The sequence below is a fragment of the Urocitellus parryii genome, chromosome 12 (genome assembly GCF_045843805.1).
Source record: "Urocitellus parryii isolate mUroPar1 chromosome 12, mUroPar1.hap1, whole genome shotgun sequence".
In the NCBI taxonomy this organism is placed as follows: domain Eukaryota; kingdom Metazoa; phylum Chordata; class Mammalia; order Rodentia; family Sciuridae; genus Urocitellus; species Urocitellus parryii.
The window spans coordinates 60,018,993-60,045,807 of record NC_135542.1 but is presented as its reverse complement, the minus strand read 5'-3'; the positions used below and the strand labels follow the sequence as shown (position 1 = coordinate 60,045,807).

The following is a 26,815-nucleotide window of genomic DNA, read 5'->3' as shown; positions in this document are numbered from 1 at the left end:
CCACTTTTTGACTGTTATGAATAATACTACCACAAACATATGCATGGAAGATTTATGTAGACATGTTTTATTTTTTGATGTATATCTAGGAATAGAATTCTGGGTTATAATAGTAACTCTTGCCTCACAACTTTGCATATCAAAGTTATGCCCATCTTTCAGAACCAAATTGTGTTACTTCCCTGGTGTCCTACCATATCCCACTCACAGTCATCTTCCCCTAGCATTCCCTTTGTTTAGTACCTCATTGTTACCATTTGCTTCCAAAGTCAGTAATTCCTGCGTGTTTCCCTTGTTATACAGTAAATTTTTGGAAAGCCAAAGGCAGGTTCTCCCATTGTTGTATACTCTAAGGCAGCGGGTACTGTGCCTTGCAGAAAGCAGGAATTCTGTTAGTGATTGGTGTGGAATAAAAGAGTTTCATAAGCTTGATCCTACAAAATGTGCCTAATATTTAATGTTCCCCATCAGATTCCAACACTTAAATGCTTGGTAAATAACACTTGAAGTAAACAGGTGTAAGGTAAATCAGTTTGATCATTTAAAGTATTTGTTTTGAATATCAGAAGCTGCATATTTTGGATTTATAATTAAGGAAGACACTAAAAAACTCTAGAGAGGACTTTGAAAACAAATGCACAATACAAACAAAAGTAATGACTATATAAAAAATTTAATAGTGACAACATGTTAAAACTTATTGTTTTAAAGTTTCAAAATTTCATGTGAATGTTCTAAAGCAAATTAAATTGTTTTCAATGTTCCCTCAGTTTTCATTGTCTGGTTATGAGGTCACAAAAGGCCTATTTGCATAAATTTTTTTGTATGTGTGTATGGTACCTGGGATTGAACCCAACGCCTCTAGCATGCTAGGTAAGTGCTCTACCATTGAGTCACACCTCAGATCTTTTTAAATTTTGAGACAGGGTCTTGCTAAGTTGCCTGATTCTCTTTCCTCAGCCTCATGAGTAGCTGGGCTTATAGATATGTGCCACCATGCCCATCTTAAAAGTATGTTTCACTCTTATTGAAGCCTCTATTTTTAACATTAGGTGCACAAAAATGGAGGCATACCTCCTGCTTAGTCAAGTTCTAGAAAGATGTACTCCTTTTTTTAGCTATTAATACAATTTTATTGCTATTTAGACAAAGAGCAAATATTAAATAATAGTACCCAAATATACACTTAAATATTGGTGTTTCATATCTGTACATTTATACAAATTATTACTTTTTTTGGTTGAAGAACTGAGACCGATAACTTAACCAAATTAGTGGTTCTCAAGCTATGCTGCATCTTGAGTCAAAGGTCATGTTGCCTAGACAGAGTGGCCAATTACATTAGAATCTTGGGGTGGGGAGGAGGGAGGCAAATTTATTTCTTGAAGTCCCCCATGTAAAATTTGAAAACAAGTGAATTAGGTCATATAATGTCAGAGATTAATACATACAAGTTATACTGTTGATTATCTTGCCCTATGCAAGTGTAGGTTAGCTTTTGCTATTCTCTTGTGTATGCTGTTTTTAATAAAAGGAAGAAACTGATCTCTTGCTAAAGCTAACTGAAAAGTAAGCTGTAAAATCACATAGGTGTAATCACAATTATCAAAAAAATATACAGTGATGCTGGTACTCTTTATTTAAGCAACAGCACTAGTTATTATCCTCGGTTACCTATCAACTCATTCTTAGAACTTGGAAATAGACATCTAAGAGCTCCCTTTTCATAGTTGATTCAGAATTACTGGGGAGAACCTGAGCATATGGACTTTTAAAAATGTTTATGATTTTGATGCCTGACCCTCACTGGGACTCTTTAGATCTATGCTATATAGTATGTCCTTATATATATATTAAATTTATAGGGAGGCAGATTCTAATTTAGGAGAGAAAAATTAACATAAAAATAATTTATAGCCTATCTAGCAATGAAATGGTTTTTTAAAAAAAATATTTATTTTTTAGCTTCAGGTGGACACAATATCTTTATTTTATTGTTATGTGGTGCTGAGGATCAAACCCAGTGCCTCACGAATGCCAGGCAAGCGCGCTACTTCTTGAGCCATATTCCCAGCTCAGTGGAATGGTTTTAAAGCAGTGAGTACTCTATAGCTGGTAGAATAAAGGTAGAGATTGGATTACCACTTGCTGGGAATGCTGACCAGGAGTTTCCAAATTCAGTGTAGGCGGAACACATGAAATTTAAGGTTCCTGCCAATTCTTAAGTTTCTTTAGATAACACTTGCAACAGATCACTTGCATTGCATATCCCTTGCCATGAAAACTCACTTGAAACAGAAACAACAAAACTACTTTGTCTCCAAAATTATCAGAATTTAGTAGTGCTAATGGAGGATTGTCTGTGATGCCAGTCTTACCGTCCTCCTTTTCCTCCTGGTTTGGAGAAGAGAACTTCTTGTTCCTTGGGAGAGAGAAATAAGGAAACAAGGTCTCTGAACCTTCATTCATCCCTTCCCACAAGAGAAGTGTCTTATCTGACAGGTGATACTGGATAAAGAACTGAGCATGTTGGTCAGTTGGAACCAATTGGTCAAAGAACACAAAGTGGGCTCTGCCCCTACCAAGAAGAGGACTGCAGTTCTCTCTAATCAAGGAGTAAAATTAGGAGGCCTCATAGAGAAAAAGCCAACCTTGTTCTCTCTTTCAGTTTCATGGCTGATAAAGCTGACATTTTGGTCTCCCTCTGACTCCTGTATCTTACTTCTTAGTTTGTTCAAAAGTGAAGAGGGGAATAAGAAAATTACCTGTCAGTGTCCTTAAATGCCACAAGCATCACAATATAGCCATAAATTGTAATTGTCCATGTCTATGATATTTGTGTTCTGAGTAGTATTACATTATTTTTTTCAAGTCAGTGAACAATTATATTTTAAAGTACAAAGTATTTCTAAAGCACAAAAGAATAAAGCATTAAGTAAAGGCTCCTTTTCCTTAGTGGTATAAACAGTTTCCACTTTATTGGGAATAATCTTAGTCATGATCTGCAGAAGTTGGTCCCGGGCAATTTGAAGACAGGTCTTCTTTATCTGTAATTTATGTGAGGGAATAATAAATTAATACAAATTTTATAGGACACTAGGAAATAATTTCAATATAGCAATGACTTTTGACTTTTGTTTGGTATTTACTCTGCTAAACAAATAAGGAAAAGTTAAAAACAACAATAACCCAGATCAACTTGGGCACATGGGGAAGCACTTGGCTTTAGGGACTGAACCAGTACTGGGCATGTTTATCCCCCCATAAAGAAAAAAACAAAAGGGGTAGATTTCAACAATCTGATTTTTATGGTTAGGAACAATATTCTGCCTAACAATATGTATTTGTTGAAAAATTTAATCTAAATATTTTTCAAATGTGTAGCTAAAGAATAAGTCTTTAAAAATTCATCATCCTTAAGTTATTCTAATTGTTTTTGAAACAAAACACTGAAAAATTCCCTCCTGTACATTCAGTTACTGAAAAGCTAAAACGAATTCTAATAAGGAATCAATTATTTGTATAGTCACTATTTCTTTAAAACACTGGCTTTATCTTTCTATTTGAATGGATAAGAAATTTTCACTGTCTATGGGAAAGGTGACTTTTATTAAAATCAAAGAGCATTCATAGTCAATATTTTTAAGAAGTATAAAGTATCTTTTTACCTTCATAGGCTGTTCCACACCAAATACAATACAAATGTTCTTCTCTTAAATAATTAGTCAATATTTGTAATTTTTCCAGTACCTAGATACAGACACAAGTACATTAGTAGTTCATATTGAATAGAACCTGTTTTTCTAGGTCTTACATCATGCTCAATTTGCCCCAGGCTATAACATCTGCTATACTTTTCGACAGTTATTAGAGGTGCCACAGGCAGACTTAATATAATATATCCCAGAATACCAGCCACCTGAGATTTTTCACAACTATGCCAGACACAATAGAGACCACTGATTAGCATTTAGAAAAGTTTTTGACTGACTCTATGATAGTTGGCATCCATAAAGCCCCCTCCTAGTTTTAATGCATCTACCCCATCCCTGAGTAGATTGGTGAAGGTGGGACTGTCTGCTTTTGTCATAAAAGTTCTCATTAGTAATCTTCCAGCAAAGTAGTCAGAGGCTTTTCTAGATAATGTTCTGTACAAAATTCTTGTTTTTTTCTCAATACTAGGGATTGTTCCAGGGTGCTCTACCACTGAGCTACATCCCCAACCTTTTTTATTTTGAAACAGGACCTCAATAAGTCACCCGTGCTGGCCTTGAACTTGTGATCTTCCTGCCTCAGACTCCTAAGAAGGTGGGATTACAGATGAGTGCCACCATGCTGGGCTCTATGAAATTTTACATACAATTAACCAGTAATGTGTATTCTCCTTTTTTGACTAATCTCTGCTTCTTTTTGACTATATTCTGTTTTGCTTTGTTTACTGGTGGGGGAAAGAGGGACACATTAAATCATTCCCACAACTTAATAGGAAACAAGTATAAAAGAATTTACATTTGTAGCAAATTCTTCATCCAAACTGAAGCTGAGGTGAGAGAGCAAATTGAAGCTAAATGGAAAAACCATATGAAATTTTGATGTGGGATTAATAAAACAATCCTGTAGAGCAATAGTTATCAAACAGGGATTATTTTTTCCCTCAGGGAATGTTTAGCAATGCTTGGAGATGTTTTTCATTGTCATAAGGGGATGTGAAATTGGTATGTAAAGGCCACAGACCCTGCCAAACATCTTCCAGTGCACAGGACAGCTGCCTACAACAAAGAGTTACCCAGCCTGAAGTGTTAACAGTGCTAAGCCTGAGAAGCCCTGCTATCAAGTAAATGGCACCCAACATACAGTTAAATCATCACTCTCATATTCATCTTCATCTTGTTCTTTTTCTTCCTTTTCCTCTTCAGTCTCCTCTTCAGGCCTCAACCAGTACCATGCCTCTCTGGGAACCTGAATATTCTGAAAATGCAAAAATTATTCTCATGAAACACAGCTAAGCATAAGATTACCACAAATATGTTCAGGTCAATATGAATTTGATCTTTCAATAAATATTTACTAAGTGCTGTTTTAAGAGTATATTACTATAACATGAACTATGGGGATATGGTCTCAGAGTTGCTGCTGACAGTCTAGCAGAAAAGATAATCTACAGGTATAAAATAATACATATAAGATAGGAAATCTTAAGTGTCAGGAAATACATTAAAAAATAAAGTCCTATGGAAACAGCAAAGTAAGAACTGCTACCAGCAATCTCGTTAGATATGTTGGAAATTTTACCAATATTTTTGAGACTTTAAATGAAGTTTTATTTTGATGATATTTAGCTACTAAGATAAAAACAAAGAATTTTTTTAAAAAATCATTCAAATATGAAATAGCATTCCAGCTTCATTTTACTACAGGCATATAAGGTACTGAATATGGACTGAAAATAGACTATTTTGGTTAATCAAACATGGAGAAAAGAATTTCCAAACATTCTAGTTCTAAGTAATCAAAATTCAAATCAACAAAGAATGCATTGTTTTTGTATCCATTTTTAGATAATCAAAATAACTTGGGTTCCTGCAGCAAACAAGCCATTATTTTATCACAGATCAAGAATGCACAGTGCATGAAAGCTTTAATGGGCAAAAAGCTAGATAAACCAGGCTTGGAGTTCTTTTTTCTTAAGTAAAAATGTGGCAAATCACATGGGGTGCCAAGACACTGTACAAAACTGAAAGCAAGTAACAGTTTACCTTCTGGGTATCCAATTGTTGACAGGCTCTCTGGCTTCTTCTCAGGTCTCCTTCTAGCTTCATTTCTTCTTGCTTATTTTTAAGTCGCATTCTAATTGAAAGAAATATTTATAAAGTAATGTCTGTGTTCTCTTTTATCATTTTATATTCCCAAGTTCCAGAAGACATACCAGAATAAACAGGATTTGAAACCAAAACCTGCTCAAACATAAAGTTTTTAAAAATATATATATACATTTTTAGTTGTTGATGGACCTTTATGTATTTATACACAGTGCTGAGAATCAAATCTAGGGCCTCACACATGCTAGACAAGTGCTCTACTACTGAGCCACAATCCCAGCTCCCAAATGCAAAATTTTACCTAAATTGTTCTGCAACTTTTTCTTCAGCTTGATTTTTCATGTGAATCTTTCTTCTATAACTTTCTAATTTTTCCTCTGCTTTCCGTTTTAATAATGCTTCATGACCAATGCCACTTTTCCCTGTACAAACATAAAGTTCTGATGAAAAACTTATTGATTCTTTACTTCGTAACATGACAATTTAAGATTTACGAATTAAATACAATTTTCATTTCAGTATAATCATCCCACCTCATTTCACTGGAATGACAGGAGAAAACACTGGGTTTATATGTTTTATCATCTTCTCAGAGTGTAATACCATATACATTTTTAAAAATTAGGGTAACAGTATAAACTGTCATACTTTCATGTAAATATGATAAATAAGATATATGCATATATTTTTTTCTTTTTGAGTTTGATCACAGTATTAGGCAAAACATTTTGTGGATATATCCATCTCAGAACACTTTTAAAACATTTCAATCAAAAAAAAGTATTGTTGGGGCTGGGGATGTGGCTCAAGCGGTAGTGCGCTCGCCTGCCATGCGGGCGCCCCGGGTTCGATCCTCAGCACCACATACAGACAAAGATGTTGTGTCCGCCAAATGCTAAAAAATAAATATTTAAAAAAAAAAATTCTTTTTTTTTTTTCTTTTTTTCTTTTTTTTTATTGTTGGTCGTTCAAAACATTACATAGTTCCTCATACATCATATTTCACAGTTTGATTCAAATGAGTTATGAACTCCCAATTTTATCCCGTATACAGATTGCTGTATCACATCAGTTACCCTTCCATTGATTGACATATTGCCTTTCTAGTGTCTGATGTATTCTGCTGTCTGTATTATTCTCTACTATCCCCCCTCCCCTCCCCTCCCCTCCCCTTTTCTCTCTCTACCCCTTCTACTGTAAATCACTTCTTCCATTTGAATTATCTTGTCTTACCCCTCCTTTCCTCTTATATGTCATTTTGTATAACCCTGAGGATCGCCTTCCATTTCCATGCGATTCCCCTTCTCGTTTCCTTTCCCTCCCACCTCTCAACCCTGTTAATGAAAATCTTCGTCTCAAGCTCTTCGTCCCTACCCTGTCCTTGTTTCCTCCCCTTATATCAGAGGAGTCATTTGGTATTTGTTTTTTAAAGATTGACTAGCTTCACTTAGCATAATTTGCTCTAATGCCATCCATTTCCCTCCAAATTCTATGATTTTGTCATTTTTAAATGCAGAGTAATACTCCATTGTGTATAAATGCCACATTTTTTTAATCCATTCATCTATTGAAGGGCATCTAGGCTGATTCCACAATCTTGCTATCGTGAATTGTGCTGCTATGAACATCGATGTAGCAGTGTCCCTGTAGCATGCTCTTATTAGGTCTTTAGGGAATAGACCGAGAAGGGGAATAGCTGGGTCAAATGGTGGTTCCATTCCCAGCTTTCCAAGAAATCTCCATACTGCTTTCCAAATTGGCTGCACCAATTTGCAGTCCCACCAGCAATGAACAAGAGTGCCCTTTTCCCCACATCCTCTCCAGCACTTATTGTTGTTTGACTTCCTAATGGCTGCCAATCTTACTGGAGTGAGATGGTATCTTAGGGTGGTTTTGATTTGCATTTCTCTGACTGCTAGCGATGGTGAGCATTTTTTCATGTACTTATTGATTGATTGTATGTCCTCTTCTGAGAAGTGTCTGTTCAGGTCCTTTGCCCATTTATTGATTGGGTTACTTGTTGTCTTATTGTCTAATTTTTTGAGTTCTTTATATATTCTGGTTATTAGGGCTCTATCTGAAGTGTGTGGAGTGAAGATTTGTTCCCAGGATGTAGGCTCCCTGTTTATCTCTCTTATTGTTTCTTTTGCTGAGAAAAAACTTTTTAGTTTGAGTAAGTCCCATTTGTTGATTCTAGTTGTTAACTCTTGCGCTATGGGTGTCCTATTGAGGAATTTGGAGCCTGCTCCCACAGTATGTAGATCATAACCAACTTTTTCTTCTATCAGATGCCGTGTCTCTGATTTAATATCAAGCTCCTTGATCCATTTTGAGTTAACTTTTGTGCAAGGCGAGAGATAGGGATTCAGATTCATTTTGATGCAAATGGATTTCCAGTTTTCCCAGCACCATTTGTTGAAGATGCTATCCTTCCTCCATTGCATGCTTTTAGCCCCTTTATCAAATATAAGATAGTTGTAGTTTTGTGGATTGGTTACTGTGTCCTCTATTCTGTACCATTGGTCCACCCGCCTGTTTTGGTACCAGTACCATGCTGTTTTCGTTACTATTGCTCTGTAGTATAGTTTGAAGTCTGGTATCGCTATACCGCGATTAAAAAAAAAAAAAAAGTCTGGTATCGCTATACCGCGATAAAAAAAAAAAAAAAAAAGTATTGTTGTGTTTTAAGGGTTATGATATCCCCCACATTTTTATGATTTAAATTTTATTTTTACTCACTAAAATTTACTTCTGTTTCACTAAGCCTTAATTTTACTTATTTTTTTTTTCTAGAAAACAAAACCTTCTAAAAGGTGTATAACTAACAAACATTTTTCTAAGGGTTTCCTGCAGTAAGAACTATAACTGTACCATCACAAGACAGTGTTAAGCAAATATCTGTGGTTGATCTATGCATAAGTTATTATTACTGGTAAATATGCTCAAAAATAATGACATACCTGTTTTGACATTGAGAGGAATTGGTTCAACAATACCATCTCCTAAAAAAAGAGAACAAAACACAAACTACTTTATTCCTTGGAAAGCTGGGAATGGAACCATCATTTGACCCAGCTATTCCCCTTCTCGGACTATACCTGAAAGACCTAAAAACAGCATACTACAGGAACACAGCCACATCAATGTTTATAGCAGCACAATTCACAATAGCTAGAATGCGGAACCAACCTAGATGCCCTTCAATAGATGAATGGATTAAAAAAATGTGTCATTTATACACAATGGAATGTTACTCAGCACTAAAAAATAACAAGATCATGGCATTTGCAGGCAAATGGATGGCATTAGAGCAGATTATGCTAAGTGAAGTTAGCCAATCCCTAAAAAACAAATGCCGAATGTCTTCTCTGATATAAGAGGGGTGACTCAAAATGGGATAGGGAGGAAGAGCATAAGAAGACTACCACTAAATAGGGAAGAGAGTGGGAGAGAAAAAGAGGGAGAAGGGGAGTTGCATAGAAGATGGAAGGAGAACCTCATTGTTATACAGAATACATGTATGATGTTGTGAGGAGAAAAAGAAAAAAAAAGTGTGTCACATTAGATTGGATAGAGAGAAAGGATGGGAGAGGAGCGGAGGAGAAGGGAGGATAGGAAGGGCAACAGAATAGAATAGACAATATGATTGATGTATGTACATACCATGTATGTATTATATGTCAAAATACATTCTGCTGTCATGTATGACTAAAAAAATAAATAAATAAAAGAAAAAAAACATAAAAAAACACAAACTACTTTAGAAATTCTACCTCAAACTTCAAGCCAGTATAGTATACCACTTTACAATGTATCCACTCCATTTCAGTGATTTTCATCACTGAAATCTGAAATCAATACTCTCTATACAATCAATTACTTTCCTTGCCTTTGATTAATAAGGTTGACTCACAGTCTACTCCCCACCTTTGCTGCTGAGGACTGAGCTCAGGGATGCTTTACCACTGAACTACACTCCCAACAGTTTTTAGTTTATAGTTTGAAACATGCTGTCACTAAGTTTTTGAGGGTATTGCTAAATTGCTAAGGCAGGCTTCAAACATGCAATCCTCCTGCCTCAGTCTCTCAAGTCACTGGGATTACAGGTGTGCACCACTGCAACCAGCAATTCACAGCCTCTTATGCCACTTTAAGAAACAATAATGCTGATATTATGGTTCAAAACCAATGATGTCCTTAAGAGAAAGCAAAGCCTTGCAACTGCAAAGCAATTATAATAACGTAGGAAAGAAAAGAAAAACAGCATAAGGAAGCTACTCTAAATATAAAGCCTCTGCATCTTAATAATCAGTTTCACTTCCTAAAAAGTGATAATAGAGCTTCTCCAACTGAATGGGCACTCAGCTGCCACAGGTAGAGACTTGCCATCCTCTCCCATTCTTTTCATAGTCCTTTGGCCACTGCACTTCTCAAACCATCATGGGTCACCCTTCTTTGCTGCCTCTGCTGTAAGCCACCTCCACTCCAGCTGTTAGTGCCTTCATGGTTGCTCTGCACTGATAAGCAGCTTGTGATGGCATGTGTATTATTCAAAACGGAAGATAAAAGTTCTTTATAGGGACTGTTAGCACATAAGAGACTAAGAATCTAAAGTTGTTTTAATTTTTTTTGTAGATGGATAAAAATTAAAGTGTTATCTCTTTTCCTCATAGATACATCATAATTAGGTGGGTAGGAATACCTATTTCTGAATGTGACTTACCACTCCTTCCAAGAGCCTGACCACTTTTATATCCCATTTTTTGGAGCAAAGCAAACCCTTTGTTTTCAGAGCCTAGTGCATTCTTCAACCCAATGTCACGTCTTTCTTGTTCTTCTTCCTTTAAACTCTTCTGCCTATTTTTCAAATTAGCTTCTTGTTGCTTTTCTTCTTTTCGACGGGCTTCCCGGATTTGCCTCAGCATGGGCAATCCTGGTCTGACATCTTCTCTGAACAATAAAGGAAATGATTATTTTAGATGATGTTTTCTCATAACTTTGCCATTTACTCACCTGACACTAGTTAATATTTCAGTATTTCAGTATGGCCTCTACAATCATCTTTGTTATCACTGGCAATTAGAACATAATCAGTGATGTCCAAGAAGAGCGATTTTAGTAGAAATGATGAAGGCTGGTTACATACGGTAACTAAAGAAAGTATGGAGTTTAAGAACTTATTAATAGTAAACATGACTTTTCCTAGGAGGTCAGCAATAATAAAGAACAAGGCCAAATAGAAGCTGGAAGAGACAATAAGATGCAATAAAGGAGTACATTTCCTTACAAGAGGGCAACCCAAGTATCTAGGGAAGAAATAAAATGGTTAGCATTAAAAGGGAGGAAGGGGATACTAATACCTTTGTGTGAGATGTTTCCATAAAGCAGTAAGAATAACTTTCCAACCGCACATTTAAAATCAGTGACACTACTTCACAGTCTTCACGTTTCATGGCATTCGGTGTGCACATTTACTTACTGGACATTAATGAAGGAATCAGACATATAGTCCTCTTCTTCTGCCATGTTCAACTTCATATGGTGATAGTATCTATAAATCAAACAAAGTAAGTAAGTAGATATATATATATATATATATATATATATTTGGTTTACCAAATGGGAATACACCTTTATGTATTCCGAGTGGTGAGCTTTCTCCAGAACTCTGCTACATATCCAATGCCTTATTTGTGGCATTCTCTAACTCAATAGTCCAAACAACTCATCTTTCTCCTAAAACCTCACAACATGCCCTATGTTTCCACATTGTCACCCCTATCTCCCTCCATAATATTTCTCATAGACATTTTTTTTCTCTACAGTTGTGATCACATTAGTTCAAATTTTTCCTCACCTGAATGATTTGATAATACCTTCCTAATTGGTTTTATTTCCTTTGGCCTCATCTACACAGTCTAAGAATGTTTGTTTCTTTTTCCTTTTTAAATACAAGCCAGGTCAGGTTACTTGTTTCAAATTCTTCAACAAACTGGACCATACAAGCAGTGGAAGACCAATCACATTAGCAAAGCATGGGGTCATTCTTCATATACTGACTTATTACCCTCCTTAAAGACTTTTTATTCAAGCCACGTGGGCTTTTCACTGCATATAGGCACAGACATCCTTTCCACCTAGGTCAAGGCTATCCTCCTTCATAAAAACCTATCTTGACCATTCCAGGCCACTCTCTATAAGCACTATTTTAGGGGAAGTTGCTCATCCAGATACATTAATACCTTGTTTATATGGAAATATTTTTGGGGAAGAGTTTCCAACCAAAGTAATTAACATCATGTAATTATTAGCCCTTAAAGTGCTTCTCAAACTTTGTGTGTATGTGTTTGTATGTGTGCATGAATTGCCCCCAGGATCTTCTTAAAATGCAGAATCTGATTTGGGGACTGGAACCTAAGGTTCCGCATATCTAATGGGTTCCCAAGCAATGTCAATGCTGCCCCTAGATACAAAAGTGTAGTCACTTGTTGCAGGGCACATATGCTTATTTTTTCCTATTATTCTTTTTGCTAATAACCCACTCTCTGCTGTCCAAGTGGTTCTAGAGGAAGGTGGCAATGTTAGCACCCTATATTCATTCCCTTGTGCACAAAGATGACCAATTATAGTACCCTGTGTCCCAGAAAGAGAGGAGGGATAACAACCAGGGAAAATAAGTATTTCTTTCCTTGTATGATATGAATATATGCATTGTAGAGAATTAAGTTGTTTTCATTGGGCTTTCTGAATTGGGAGTATATGAAGCTAGACTGTGAATGGCCATCTTCTTGGCCACATAAAGAGGACCTGTCTGCAGAATGAAGCCAGATAGAGAAAATGGGCAAAGATAAGCCTAAAAGCAATAAGTCTCCAATTCTAGTTCCTAAGGTCCTCATTTTCTGATGCTATAACGTGGCATCCTTCCCAGCTACATGGACTAACAACTTTCTGTATTATTTAAGTTTGCCTGAGTTGGGATTATGTCAACTGTAACCAAGAGTCTGGGCAATTACACTGGATTAAAAAACTATCACTGTCCTGGCTCTGAATACTTTTAACATTTATCTTTCCAACTAGGCTGGGAAATACAAGAAGTCCCTTATGTCCTCACTACCTACCACTGTGTCCTAAACATCATAAATTCTTAATAAATTTTTAGCTACAACAAGCACAAAAATGTCTTTAATATTTGTGATTTTCTAATAATAGAATACTTTTTTCCCAAGGTAAACACATCTTTTAAAAATGTTTTAGTAAACATATTATAAATACAGAAAACTACATAAAACAAATGTATTATAAGGCAAACACTCTTATAACCATGTGGTATCTTCTAAGATGGTCCCTTGTGATTCTTGCCTCTTGGGCTTTCAACATCTCCTCCCACAGTGGACGGGATTAACCTGGGTAACCAATAAGATTTTATGGAAATGATGGAGTGTGACTTTTTGGTCATAGTAGACACTACAACTTTTAGCTAGATGATGTATTTGAAGGAAGTTAGCTGTCACATAATGAGGACATTCAGGAAGCTCTATGGCGTAGTCCACATGGGAGGAACCAAGTTTTCCTGTCAATAGCACAAACCTGTGAGCCACATTAGTGAGCTACTTTGGAAATGGATCCTTTGGTTCCAGTCAAGCCTTCAGATGACTCAGACTGGGTTGGCACTTTGAGGACTGCTTCTTAAGAAAGTCCAAGCTGAGCTAAGCTGCTAACAAATTTCTAACCCACAGAAACAGATACAACAAATGACTACAGTTATTTTTAAGCTGTTGAATTTCAGGATCATTTGTTATACTGCAAAAGATAGTACAAATCATCATCACATAAGGAAACAGAACTTTATAAATCAGCCACTTTGGAGCCCACTTTTTCCCCAACCAAAATGTACCCCTTGTTCAATGAGAGGAACAGTTATTATTGTACCTTGTATGGGAAATCTTTATAGATTCATTTTCCACATGTAAATCATATAGTATTTTATTTTTAAAACTTTAAGTTAAACATGTGTATGATTGTATATAGCATTTGTGGTAACTCAGCCTCTGTCTCTAAGCCTCAGGTTCCTCATGTGTATTTTTACAAATAATTATCAGTATTTACCCAATAAAGTAGAAATAAAGTTCCCATTTTCTAGTTGGAGAAATTAAAGCTCAATATGGCTAAATGACTTATTTACAACCACAAAGAATTCAGGTCTCAGTGCTTTTGCTACTGAAGACAGGATTAGATGATGGTGGTGGAGGAGGAGGAGCTGGGGATTGAACCCATGCTAGGCAAGTGCTCTACCACTGAGCTACATCCCCTATCCAGAATCAGATTATTTTTAACAAACCCATTTGGTTATAAAGTGCAAGGCAGGGCTGAATAGAGGATGCGGATTCCTTAAAAGTCTCCTTTCTATCTGTACAATATACTTTAACATTACTCACTCCCATCAAACATAAGCATAAACTTCACAAGGCCATAATCCTGGCAGAGAAGACGGTGGCTTGGACCATCGCTTGGAGTGATAACAGTGGAAGGGGTCGAATTCTGGATATATTTGAATGTAGAGCGTACAGGATTTGTTGATGAATTGGAGGTGGTGTGGAAAGAACGATTTAAGATTTATGCCAGTTTTCGCCTGAATACCTGCAAGAATAGAGTTAACATTTTTTTGAGTGGGAAGGCTGTAAGCGCAGGTTTGTTTTTCGTTTAAAAAATTTTTTTTTTTTTTTCCCAGACAGGGTAGATAGTTGACAGCAAGAGTGCTGTTGCATACAAACTGAGGATCCCACTATACAGCCAAGGGAGAGATGGTCTAAATAGGGATGTGTAGAAGGAGAACAAGAAACCCCTCGTTTCTACACACGCCCCTCAGGAATGCTTGGTCCCTTCTCTCCTGCCTTCCTCCCTGCCGAAGGTGCCACAGCCGCGACCACCTGCGGGTGGGAACTTGGCTCACTTTCAGATGGGTAGCCCTAGCTAGCGCGCATCGCCCTCTACCATCCCCTCAGACCTCCGCCGATCCTTACCTGGTACCTCTACTTTGCCCGGCCCCAGGGAGAGCCCGCGCTGCGCATGCGCCCACCAGCTAGCGCAGGACGTGCGGGACTCCGCCTCCACCTGTTTCCTAGGCGGACTGAATTGGAAACCCGCCGTAGGAGGGGCTAGGAGGAAGTGGCGAGTGCGCAGGAACAGTGTCTCGCGCACGCGCTCTCCCCTCGCTTCCTGCCGGCAAGAGAGCGGGAGGCGGGGCATCCGGGTCCCTTGGCGACTGCTTCAGCCCCGGGAGCTCAGCTGATCCGGCCTCTGCCAGACTTGGAGGTGAGGCCGTACCCCTCCCCGCCAAAGCATGCACGTTGACACGCACACACACCCCTTTGCCCCCAGACGTTTTCAGAGGAATGGAGAGGAAATTCCCGTTCGTAATGAACGTTTTCTCTTCTGGCCCGGGCTCTGTTCCGAGCCACTGCTTCGAGGGGTTGACAGCTCCAGGAACTTGACAGCTTGAGGAGGCCTGGCACGTCGTTTTGCATTTTCCCCAGGCCCGGCGCTGCGCTGCGCTCCTCCCAGCAGCCGGGTGAACCCAGACCCCAAGCGCACGAGGCCTCTGCCGGCTGCATTCACGGGCCGCCGGTGTTGTCACGGACGCTCGGGCCGCGGGGACCTACCTCCCCGCGCCCGCCCCACTCTCGTAGGAAGGTTGGGAAGCATGCTGTTTGGGGTCTTTTTGCTGGAACAGGTGCTGCGGGAAGGGGTGAAGGCGCTGTACAACGAACTGTGGACAGGAAAAAAGGCTTGGTAGAGTAGTAAGGCTGACCGAAGTGCTTGATACTGGTGATTTCGTTTTCTTATAGAATGGGCTAGTATCTGTGGGTTCTTCTGGAATAATGCCTTTTTTGCAATGATTAATTTTTCTTTCACCCCCCGCCCCCTTTTTCATTCTTCCTCACTAAGCACCATTTTTTAATTTTGTTCGTACCTTTGTCCTTTCAAAGTTGGTTCTCTGGTTGTGCTGTCAAAGAAGTTATGTTTTTCCCCAACAGAAATAAGAAATAAAGCCATACTTTTCCAGTGGTTGCATTCATTAAGCTTGATTTTTAACATTTAAAAAATCCTTACATGCATTTTTAATCTGTTAATTTAAGGTGTGAATTACAAACTTCAGTAATGGAATTAGCTCACAGTTTATTGCTAAACGAAGAAGCTTTGGCTCAAATCACTGAAGCAAAGAGACCAGTTTTTATCTTTGAATGGCTGCGATTTCTTGATAAAGTCTTGGTTGCTGCTAACAAGGTATGATATTGCTTTATTTCTAATTGGATTAACATGTAGGGGCTAATAAAGCAAATCATTTTGGAAAGGTTGTAGGTCACTTAGGGAACTCAAGAATGTAACACTAATGGGAATTTTTTGTCTGTCCTTTTTCTGTTTTGTGGCAAACTTCAGCTCATCGCTCACTTCATTTCTCTAGTCAGCTAAGTGTGATTGGAAAAAAACATAGCTATGTGATTAGTATCACTTTAAAGTCATCATCAGCAACTGCTAGTAAGTTTCAGCACTATTGGTAATCTCAGTATCTTTACTTTTCTCTCTAAGAAGTTAATAATAGGCTTTTATTTTTTCTGGTTTTCTCTTCCTACTACAGTCTCTTTGATTCAAGTTTATTGTTTGTATGTTTTATTTTCTTTGTTTAAAATTAGGTGCTTTTATCAGATGGTGATGACCTTCCATTGTCTGCTTAAATTTTAGAATGAGCTGTGAAAAGTCTTCTGGTAAGGGTGAATTTTGTTAACTGGATTTCTTAGGCTAGTCTGCTTCCTGTCCTTAGTATCTCAGGTTTCTCCAGGCTGGTCATTCCCCCAGAAGACTTACTCTAATGACTGGGAATTTATGGGTGGTTATCTAGGCTGTAGGAACTAGGGAAGAAGACTGAAGACTTCAGAATTTGGTATGTAAACTTTTACTTAATTTCTCTATTTTTGGTGCAGTTAACTCAGCCCTTAACTGTGCCTATCCTCCTCTACTCCAGAGATATAATACCTTACTCTTTCCAGAGAATAAGCCTCTGGTCTTTTTCTAGAATGGTAAAGAGAAATAAAATCTTATAGTTTCTTAAAAAAACTCAACCATTCCCTCCATTTCCAAATGCATCTTGACTACTGCTTCAGAAGCACCTAGGGCTTTGGGTGCTCTGTGTAGATTATGTAAATTTCTGTGTGTATAAACTGTAAATTTCTTCTCAACTTTCCCTATTGGAAAGACTTGGCTTCTAAATTTTGTGTTGATTCTTTTCCTGTTTTCTTTGCTCTTTTGGATTTGTGCAGCTTTTTTTTTTTTTTTTTTGGTTGCCCATTAGTCTGAGTTTAATGGAGTTTCTAGAGAGGCAGTTAATATATGGATTTACTTGCAATCTTCAACTAGAAATTTCTGTTTTCTCTTAAACTTCACGCAACTAGATATTTGTTTTCTTCCCTCTCACAGCTATCATGGATCTCACATTGTCCAAAACAATGGTCTGTATTCTATTTTATTTGATCCATCTTCACCTTTTGATATAGGTGATACTCTACCCTGAAACACGTAAAACATTTTTTATTTTGTGGCCAAGTTGACATATTCAAGAGTATATAAAACATATCTAAATTACAAAATATAATAATAGGAATATCTGTGAACCTTCCACTCAAATTAAAAAATACTTTGTTTTACTTAGCATACTTTGTGTTCAGTTCTTCCTACTAGTGGCCTCCCAAAACACCATTTTCTTTTAGTTCCCTTATACTTCACAAGCTTCTAATTCTCTTTTGTTGGCTTTTTTTCAGTCCTTGGCATTCTTTTTTTTCTCCTATGTTTACTTACTTTTTCCGTGATAGCATCTAATCTTAAAATTTATACTGCTGTCTCTATAAGGACTCCCACATATCCAACTGCCTACTGTACTTCATTTGTGTTTAAAAAGCATCTCAAATTTAACATATCTGAGCCAGATTCTTTATTTACCTTCCCAAATGTGCCCTTTCCCCAGTGTTCTCCACATCAGGAAATGACCATTTTATTTTCTGCTTGCTTAGGCCAAATACTTCAGAGTTATTCTTTCTTTCTTTCTTTTCTCAAACTTCACATCATATTCAGCAGCAAATCTCATGGGTTTTATCCACAAATATACCCAGAATTCATTTATTTCTCATCATCTACCTCTTAAATTATCTCTTATCTGATTATTGCAGCAGCTTCTTAATTGCTTACCATACATATACTGTATTAGAGTATTCTCAGTTCACCAGTCACAGTGAGCCTGTGAAAACATTTAGATTATGACCCTCCTCTACTTACAACCCTCACTCAGAATAAGATACAACATTCTTACAGTGGTGAACGTTATACTACACAATACGATCCCTGCTGACTTCATTTCCTCCTACTTTTTCTAACTCCACTCCAGCTACACTGGCCTTCTTGCTGTCCTCAGGTATACTAAGCATGCTTCACCCTCAAAGCCTTTGCACTTTTGTTCCCTCTGCCTGCAGTGTTCTTCCCCAGAAACTGGCATAGCTCACTCCTTCAGGTTTCAGAGAGTTCTTTTCTAACTAATATATATATAAAACAGCACTTACACCATTCATTTGTTTACTCAATAAACTCTGTCCCTCCCCAGTAAAATGTGAACTTCACAAGGACAGGGACTTTGTATTGTCCACTGTTGCACCCCAGTGCCTAGGATAGTGCATGGCATGCAGTAAGTGCACAGTTGATTTTTTTAAATACTTGAATTGATTCTAAGTATTGATTACGAGTAGGTATGGGTTTTATGTTCTGTTGCCTAGGTGTCTTCAGAGTTTTTTTGGTTTCCTTTACTTAGCTATAACTATTTGGATTCTAAGACATCAATTGTCCATATATCCAGTATTTTGCATCCTTTGTTGGTTTATTTCTTAGTAAATTGGCCTGGAAACTTTTTGGATTAGGGCTGTTACTTTTATTGGAGGCTAACTTTTTGGCATTGAAGGGAAATGAAGGAGATTTAATATAAGAAAGAATGGATCATTTTTTACTAAACTTTTCCCTATCTTAAAAGTTTTCACTTATGATTTATGTTTAATACAGATTTTAGAGTGCCTTAAGTGTTAAGTATTTTGAATCTTAATTAAAAATAATGATCAGTATAAGAAAAAATGATAATGTTCTTTTGGATTTTTTTTAATAACAGACTGATGTAAAGGAAAAACAGAAAAAACTTGTTGAACAGTTAACTGGATTGATAAGTAGTTCACCTGGACCACCTACAAGGAAATTATTAGCTAAAAATCTTGCAGCCCTTTATAGCATTGGGGATACTTTTACAGTTTTTCAAACACTTGATAAATGTAATGACATTATCAGAAATAAAGATGACACTGCAGCCTACTTACCAACAAAATTGTAAGTACTAACTTGACAGGGACTCTTCAACTTTTGTGTCTTATTTCAATGTAACTTAGTAAGAGATGGTTCACCATAGAGACTCCCAGTGGTTGGACATGCTGCTGACAATGAAAGTGCTAAGTAGATCTGGGGAAGGAGCTCTCCTTCCACATATCCATCCATGGGAGGGAAAATGCCACCCAAGTAAGAGTAGTAACAGTGTGGGGAACAGCTTTGTCAAGGAAAGCTTCTCAAAGAACCATACTTGAGGAATGGGGTTAAGGTGGGAAGAGGAAAGGTGAATGTGATAGATCCAAGGTCAGCATGTTTTCTGGAAAAGGCCAGATAGTAATTATTTTCAGCATGTGCAGTATACATCTCTGTAACAACTCCTCCCTTCTGTCATAGTATGTACATGTATGAATATGACTATCTTTCCATAAAATATTATTTACAAAAACAGGTGGCAGTCTGGTTGGTGGCCAGATTTGGCTACTGGTTGTAGTTTACCAACACGTTTTGTAGGTAAAGGGAACTTCTAATTGGAAAAAAAGATGAGGAGGAAGGGGAAAATAATGAGTTCAGTTTGGGGCATGCCAGCTTTATAGCACAAGTGGTGATAACCAAGTAACAGTTTATAGTAAGCAGTTGAAATCCTGGTCTCATATCATAGATCTGAGTTGAGAATGTAGTTTTGGTGAGCAGAGAATAGAGATTTGGGAGTAGGTTGAACACTTCAATATAGATAAAGCTACCTTTTGATAAGAGAAGATGGATATGGATACAACTCTAGAACACCAACATTCAAGGGTTTGGAGAACATGGAGAGATTATGGTGAACCTAGAAGCTGATTTTTAGATCTGTTTTCAACTGCATTGATACTAAGTTTTGAGTTGTTTGGAATGACACAGTTCTCAAAAGATTTTTATGGGAATTCTAGTGCTTTCTAATTTATTTTGAAGTTTAAAACTGTGTTAATAGTTTGATGATTTAATTCTCCACCTCTTAACAAATGCACACATAATTTTGTAGTTCTGGTTAAGTCAAATTATATAGTTAATCTAAACAATAACCAGTGAAAATATTCCCACAGGGCTGCAGTTGCTTGTGTTGGAGCATTTTATGAAAAAATGGGGAGAATGTTAGGTAGTGCATTTCCAGAAACAGTAAATAATCTTCTGAAATCTCTGAAAAGTGCAGAGGTAAGTTTCACCATGAAAGTTATTTGATATTTTGCTTGTGACAAGAGTTAGATGTCAGTTAATATGTTAGTTTTTTTTTTCTGTCTCTGTGGTACTCATATTGCTTAGCAAGAAAGTAATTTCAAATTATTACTTAGCCTTTTTTTTCAAATTTTTTTTTTAGTTATCAATGGACCTTTATTTTATTTATTTATTTATATGCAGTACTGAGAATTGAACCCTGTGCCTCACACATGTGAGGCAAGCGCTGTACACTCAGCCACAATCCCAGCCCTGTCCTTTCTTTTAATTTATGTTACCTTAAAGTTCAGAGGGAAGGAAAAAAATGCTCTCTTGTCAAATAATAGGTTTGCCTCCTATTTTTTTATTTAGCCCTATTTTTGAATTGGTATTTTATTTTTTGTGCCATACCTAATGTCTTAATTTTCTATGAGTGCCATAATAAAATACAATAGACTGCATGGCTTAAAATAACAGAAATTTCTTATCTCACAGTTCTGGAGTCTAGAAATCTGAAATCAAGTGTCAGCAGGGCCATGCTTCCTCTGAAGGCTCTAGGGAAGAATCTGTTCTTTCCTTTTTAGCTTCTCCTGGTAGCCAGAAATCCCTGGCCTTCCTTGAAATCCTTCCTTCCAGAAATCTCTGCCTCCTTTGTTGTATATAAATTCTTCTCTTTTTACAAGAGTACCTGTCTTTGAGCCAGTGTGACCTCATCTTTTTTTTAATTTCATCTACAAAGATCCAGTTTGCAAATAGTCCTATTTATCTGTAGCAGACTTGAACTTATTTTTGAAGGATGTACAGTTTAACCCATGACAGCTAATATCAAGTAAAAATATTTGTTTTGGTAGGTCAGTTTGATGTTACTTTCCTGAATTCCTTGTGAACTTCATGCTAACTAAAACTAGATTAAGTCCAAGACTCTCTCAGTTTAATTACTTTGTCCAGGAAATGAAAATCTTCTGGAATAATATCTCTTCTGGTAACTTTTTGTGTATTTATTAAACACTAATTGAGAACATATTTTTGTGAGGCTTTTGGCGTACAAAAATGAATAAGACATGGTCTGACCTGAAGAATATTATAGTCCAGTGGAAGAGATATGTGTATGAGCAGTATTGTGATATACCATGATTGGTACATAAGAATAAGCATTATGCGAGTATAGAAGGAGTTTAAGTTAGTCAAAAGAAGACGAGGGTTTGTCATAATTGTGACAGGTTTTTAAAAATGGATTGAATGTTTTCTTCTTCCTCTTTTGAATGGTTTATATTATTTCTTAACTATTTTTATTGAATGTTGTGTATTCTGAAGGCTTGGACCCTTGAGATACGGTATCTATCTTCATGTTCTTGTTTTATTGCACTTTAATATATCATGGAAAAATTGGAATATTTGCTTGTAACAGTTTTTTAGAAGACAATATTTAGTTGAAGTTAATAATAATTATCATTTCAGGTACTTTCTGGAATACTTAATTTTATTTTAATTTTCATTATTTAGTTTTACAATTTGGTGGTATGATCATTAGGCCCAGAGAACTGTTGTATCTTGGTGTGTTCTTATTTAAACATGGAATTAATTTTGTTCTATAGTTTTAAAGCTTTGCCTTATGTACACATATAGTCTCAAGGGAGAAGTGAAATCTTAATGAGTCTACAGAAAGTTCTGAATGGATTAGGAGGTGCAGCAGCTTCCTCTCATCGTGATATTTACAAGAATGCCAGATCCCTCTTAACAGACAGATCGATGGCTGTTAGATGTGCGGTGGCCAAGGTTTGTACTCAACCAATTTGAAATGCTTATCCTTATCTTGCTTATTTTTAAATAATTCATGATTTTTTAAAAAACATTAAATTATGATAGCGTGTTTTTGTTCTTTTGGATTAGTTTCATTTTCTAGATTACATATGAATGAAATCATGTGGTATGTGTACTTTTTTGTATGTAGATGTATTCTGGCTTCTTTTATACAGCATAATTATTTTTAGATTTAGCTATGTTGATGCATGTTATTAATAGTTCATACCTTTTTTGAGTAGTATTTTATTGTATGGATATACCACATTTATTTGTGGCTTCACCTGTTAAGAACCTTTGGGTAGCTTCCTGTGTACAAGTTTCACTTAGATATTACTATATCTTATAGTAGATTTAGTTTAACTTTTTAAGAAATTGCCCAATTATTTTACAAAGTACTTGTGCCATTTTACATTTCTACCATTTTGTACTCTATCTGAGTAAGAGAATTCTACATCCTTTTTCTCCTCATCATAATTTGTCATTTGGAGTCTTTAATTTTAGTCATACTAATAGATACGTATAGGTGGCTTTAATATGTATTTCTTTAGTGACTAATGATAAGCATGTTTTGGGGTGTTTGCCATGCATATCTTCTTTAAAGATTCAAATCTTTTGCCTATTGTTTTATTCAGTTTGTTTTTTTATTCCTGAGTTTTGAAAATGATTTATAGATTCTTTTTAAAAATTTTTTTGTAGTTGTAGATGGACAGAATGCCTTTATTTTATTTATTTATTTTTATATGTTGGTAAGGATTGAATCCAGCACCTCATATGTACTAGGCTAGCACTCTGCCACTGAGCTACAGCCCCAGCTCTGGAGATTCTTTATCTATTCCTTACCAGATATATGATTTGCAGATATTTTCTTCCAGTCAGTGGACTGTTTTCTCATTCTTATTTTATTATTATTATTATTTTTATACTAGGGATTGAACCCAGGGGCACTTTACTACTTAACTACATCCTTAGCCTTTTTTATTTCTAGACAAGGTCTTACTTAAATTGCCCAGGCTGGCCTTGAACTTGTGATCCTCTTGCCTCAGCCTCCCTAGTAGCTTGGATTATAAGTGTGTGCCACCATACTTGGCTTAAATAGTGCCTTTTTAAGAATAAAAATTTTGGAATTTTGTCAAAGTCCAATTTATAAATTTTTCTTATATGGATTGTGCTTTCTGTGTTGGTGTACTTGAGAAAAATTTTTCTAATCCAAGCTTTCTCCTATGTTTTTCTTCTAGAAGTTTGATAGTGTTACATTTAAATAAATGATCCATTTTGAGTTACCTTTTATATATGGTGCAAGGAATAAATCAAAGTTATTTTTTCCCCATGTAGATATTTACTTGTTACCACACCATATTGAAAAGCATATGTTTTCTTCACTAAATTACCTTTACATCTTTGTTGAAAATCAGTTGTCCATATGTGTATTGTTCTTTTTTGGGAATAGTTTTAATCTATTTGCCTATCTTCATGCCAACTGCAATTTTATAAATTACACTACCTTCATAATAAGTCTTAAAATCAGGTAGTGTTGACTCTCTGTTCTTTTTAAAAATTCTTTTGCCTATTTTAGGTGCTTTGCATTTTCATGTGAACTTTAGAATTAACTTATTAGTGTCTACAAAAATAGCATGATTACAGGCATTTGCCACTGTGCCCAGCTGTATATTAATTTTATACCTACTAACATTACTGAACAGACTTAATAGTTTGATCAGTTTTCTAAAGCCTGTTATGTAGACCATTATGTTTTTTATAAATACTGTTTTCTTTTTCAGTATATATGCTTTTATTTCTTTTTCTTGTCTTATTGCACCGACCAGATCCCTTGTTAAATGGAAAACATGAGAGCAAACATCCTTGTCTTATTCCAGATCTTAAGGGAAAAGCATTCAGTCCTTTACCATTAAATATGACATTAAATGTAGGTTTTTGTAGGTGGCCCTTTATCAGTTTGAGGAAGTGATTTCTATTCCTAGCTTGCCAAAGTCTTAATTGGGAATGGATCAAATGCCTTTTTTTCTTATCCTATGATTTTTCTTTAATCAAATGCCTTTGTTTTAAATTCGTTTTCTTGTGTTGTTGCTCTTCTCTAGCTAAACTTTTACTTTAAGGTAATTATAGATTCATATGAAATTATAAGAAAAAATAGAGCTTTATAAACCTTTACCAGATTCCCAATGGTAATATCTTACAAAAATATAGTACTGTGTAACAAGTGGGATATTGACTTTGATATAATACACTGAAGATATCCCCAGTTTTTCTTGTATTCCCGCAAATGCTTTTTTAGCATCTATAGAGATGATCATATGATTTTTTTCTGTTTTAGTTTGCTAATATGGTGAGTTGTATTGATTGGTTTTAGAATTTTAGAATACCGATCTTGTGTTCTTAGGATAATTGTATTTGATCATGATGTATTATTCTTTTTGTATATTTTTGTCTTATAGTAGCAAACAGTTTAGCATTTTTGTTTCTTTGTGCATGAGTGCTATTGGTTTATAATTTTCTTCTTTGGTAGGATCTGTGTCATGTCATAGGATGAGGAAGAAAGTTCTCATTAATTTTCTGAAGAGTTTCTATAGAATTGGTATTATTTTTGCACTTAAACATTCAGTTGAATTCACCTCTGCAGTCATCTAGAGTTACAGTTTTCTTTGGGGGAAGATTTTGAACCATAATATCAGTTTTTAATGTAGACTTTGGGCTCTTCAGGTTATTTCTTTCTTTTGAGTGAGTTGTCTGTTTCATTTAAGTTGTCAAATTTGTTGGCATGAAGTTGTTTATATATATTCTCTTTGTCTTTTTCACATACGTTGAATCTTTGATAATGTGATTTATTTCTTTCCCGATTTTGGTAATTTATGTCTTTTTTTTCCCCCATCAGTCTGGCTAGAGAGTTGCCAAATTTATTATTATTCTCAAAGAAGCAGCTTTTGTCTCATTTCTATTATTTTTTTTTAGTTTTCTAGTTCATTGATTTTCTTTCTATATTATTTCTGTTTTCTGCTTACTTTGTGTTGAATTCACTCCTGTAAGAATAACTGTCTTTTACTGCCTGATGTACAGTGTACCAAAAACTGTTGTTTTGGGGCTGAGGTTGTGGCTCAGTGGTAGAGCACTTGCCTAGCACATGTGGAGCTCTGGATTCCATCATCAGCACCACATAAAAATAAATAAGTAAATAAAATAAAGTTATTGTGTACAACTAAAAAAATAAATATTTTTTAAAAATAAAATAAAGGTACCATGTCCAACGACAACTAAAACAAAATATTAAAAGAAAAAAACAAAAAAAACCCCTGTTCTTTCATATATTTTGTGTAGTTTTTTTTGTTTATTTCAATAGAAATATCTCTATCTGGTTCTTGTTACTCCATCTCTGGAACCAGTAGTTCTAGGATGTAATTTAATTTTTGTTTTTAATTCTAGTGTCTACTAGAACTACAGAATGAAGCTGTCTTTATGTGGACTGCTGAACTGGAAAATATAGCCACTCTCTGCTTTAAGGCTTTGGAAAACTCAAATTATGGGGTACGAGTGGCAGTGTCTAAACTCTTAGGAACTGTCATGGCTACAGCATTGATGCCAAAGCAGGCAACAGGTATTATTTGCTAATGTCTGATTTAGACCATAACAGATATTTATTTGTAGGTTTATGGAATGCTTCGTTCTAAATTGTTTAATATACATAAGGTGGTCACTTTAAAGAATTTAAGTTGTTGGATATCCTTCATAAAATGAAAAGAACCTAAAAGGCATTTTTCTTTATATAGTCAAGGCACTTTTTTTGTGATGATAATATACAAAAGTAAAACTAACAATTACGCTGGACATAAAAGCAAGTAAGATTTATTAAATGGTTTTGTGAAATGATTAAGTAATTGGATTCTGACGCTTTTTGTGATGATTTCTCACTTTCAATCTCTAATAGATCGTCCTTTGTACCTCAGAATTAATCCTTGGTTTTTCTTGACCATAATTGTAAGCAGCATCAGACATGTTTAATTTTGCAAGGGGCTTCTGCTTTGCCTCATGGTTCCATAGAGATGTCTCAGGGAGGGTTGTGAATAGACACTGAGTGTTCCTAAACTGTGCTCTTCTCCCATCTCTACCTTTTGGTAGAGTAGAAAGAGATAAGATGTTATCAGTTCGGGTCCTAGCCTTTATATTTAAGCTTTGACTTCTTTTATCTTTAATGATAACTATTTCATTTGATGATGATGATGGTATTACATTTTTAAGTGCTAACTTTGTGGTAGGCACTGAATTAAGCATATTGCAGATTGCTTTATTTAATCCTCACAGAAGCCCTAGGAATTAAAAGTACTGTTATTTTTAAAAAGTTCTGTTGTTTTATTGTAATTTTATAGATGAAGAAGTTGAGGCTTGGAGAGATTATATCACTTGTGTTCTAAAAAGTGTTGTATTGATAAGTGTCAGAACTGAAGTTCAAACTCAGGTAGTCAAATTCCAAATCCTACATACTTAACCATACACTTTATATCTCCTCTATGGAATTTTTGTGAGGATTATGTTTGTTACTTTTTAAATATGAAGCTGTGTACCAGAGATTGAAAGTAATTTGTATTACC

General features: G+C 35.9%; 2 protein-coding genes across 6 annotated transcripts in view; one reads left to right on the top strand and one right to left on the bottom strand.

Annotated features, from left to right (window-relative positions):
• Positions 1 to 730: 730 nt before the first annotated feature.
• On the bottom strand, positions 731 to 14,934 carry Gpatch11 (G-patch domain containing 11). Of its 4 annotated transcripts, none has more exons than XM_026405865.2 (10): positions 14,840 to 14,932; positions 14,255 to 14,456; positions 11,180 to 11,370; positions 10,543 to 10,769; positions 8,780 to 8,821; positions 6,121 to 6,241; positions 5,757 to 5,847; positions 4,855 to 4,968; positions 3,669 to 3,750; positions 731 to 3,047 (listed from the first exon to the last, which is right to left on the bottom strand). In XM_026405865.2, exons 3-10 carry the CDS (start codon positions 11,230 to 11,232, stop codon positions 2,992 to 2,994), a joined length of 786 nt encoding a protein of 261 aa, XP_026261650.2. In that variant the 5' UTR covers positions 11,233 to 11,370; positions 14,255 to 14,456; positions 14,840 to 14,932; the 3' UTR covers positions 731 to 2,991. The 4 variants fall into 4 exon arrangements, with proteins under 4 accessions (XP_026261650.2, XP_026261647.2, XP_026261648.2 ...); XM_026405862.2 differs by having other exon boundaries at positions 11,299 to 11,370; XM_026405863.2 differs by lacking the exon at positions 14,255 to 14,456 and having other exon boundaries at positions 11,299 to 11,370; positions 14,840 to 14,934.
• Positions 14,935 to 15,065: 131 nt separating this feature from the next.
• The window catches only part of Heatr5b (HEAT repeat containing 5B), an 83,892-nt gene continuing 72,142 nt past the window's right edge, over positions 15,066 to 26,815 (top strand). Inside the window, exons 1-7 of one of the 2 annotated variants that reach the window (XM_077791855.1) lie at positions 15,066 to 15,131; positions 15,956 to 16,103; positions 18,253 to 18,279; positions 19,018 to 19,229; positions 20,306 to 20,414; positions 22,041 to 22,190; positions 25,653 to 25,824. In XM_077791855.1, coding sequence (XP_077647981.1) covers positions 15,978 to 16,103; positions 18,253 to 18,279; positions 19,018 to 19,229; positions 20,306 to 20,414; positions 22,041 to 22,190; positions 25,653 to 25,824 — 796 coding nt within the window. In that variant the 5' untranslated portion in view covers positions 15,066 to 15,131; positions 15,956 to 15,977. The remainder of the gene's footprint in view (positions 15,132 to 15,955; positions 16,104 to 18,252; positions 18,280 to 19,017; positions 19,230 to 20,305; positions 20,415 to 22,040; positions 22,191 to 25,652; positions 25,825 to 26,815) is intronic. The other variant, XM_077791856.1, reaches the window with a different exon arrangement.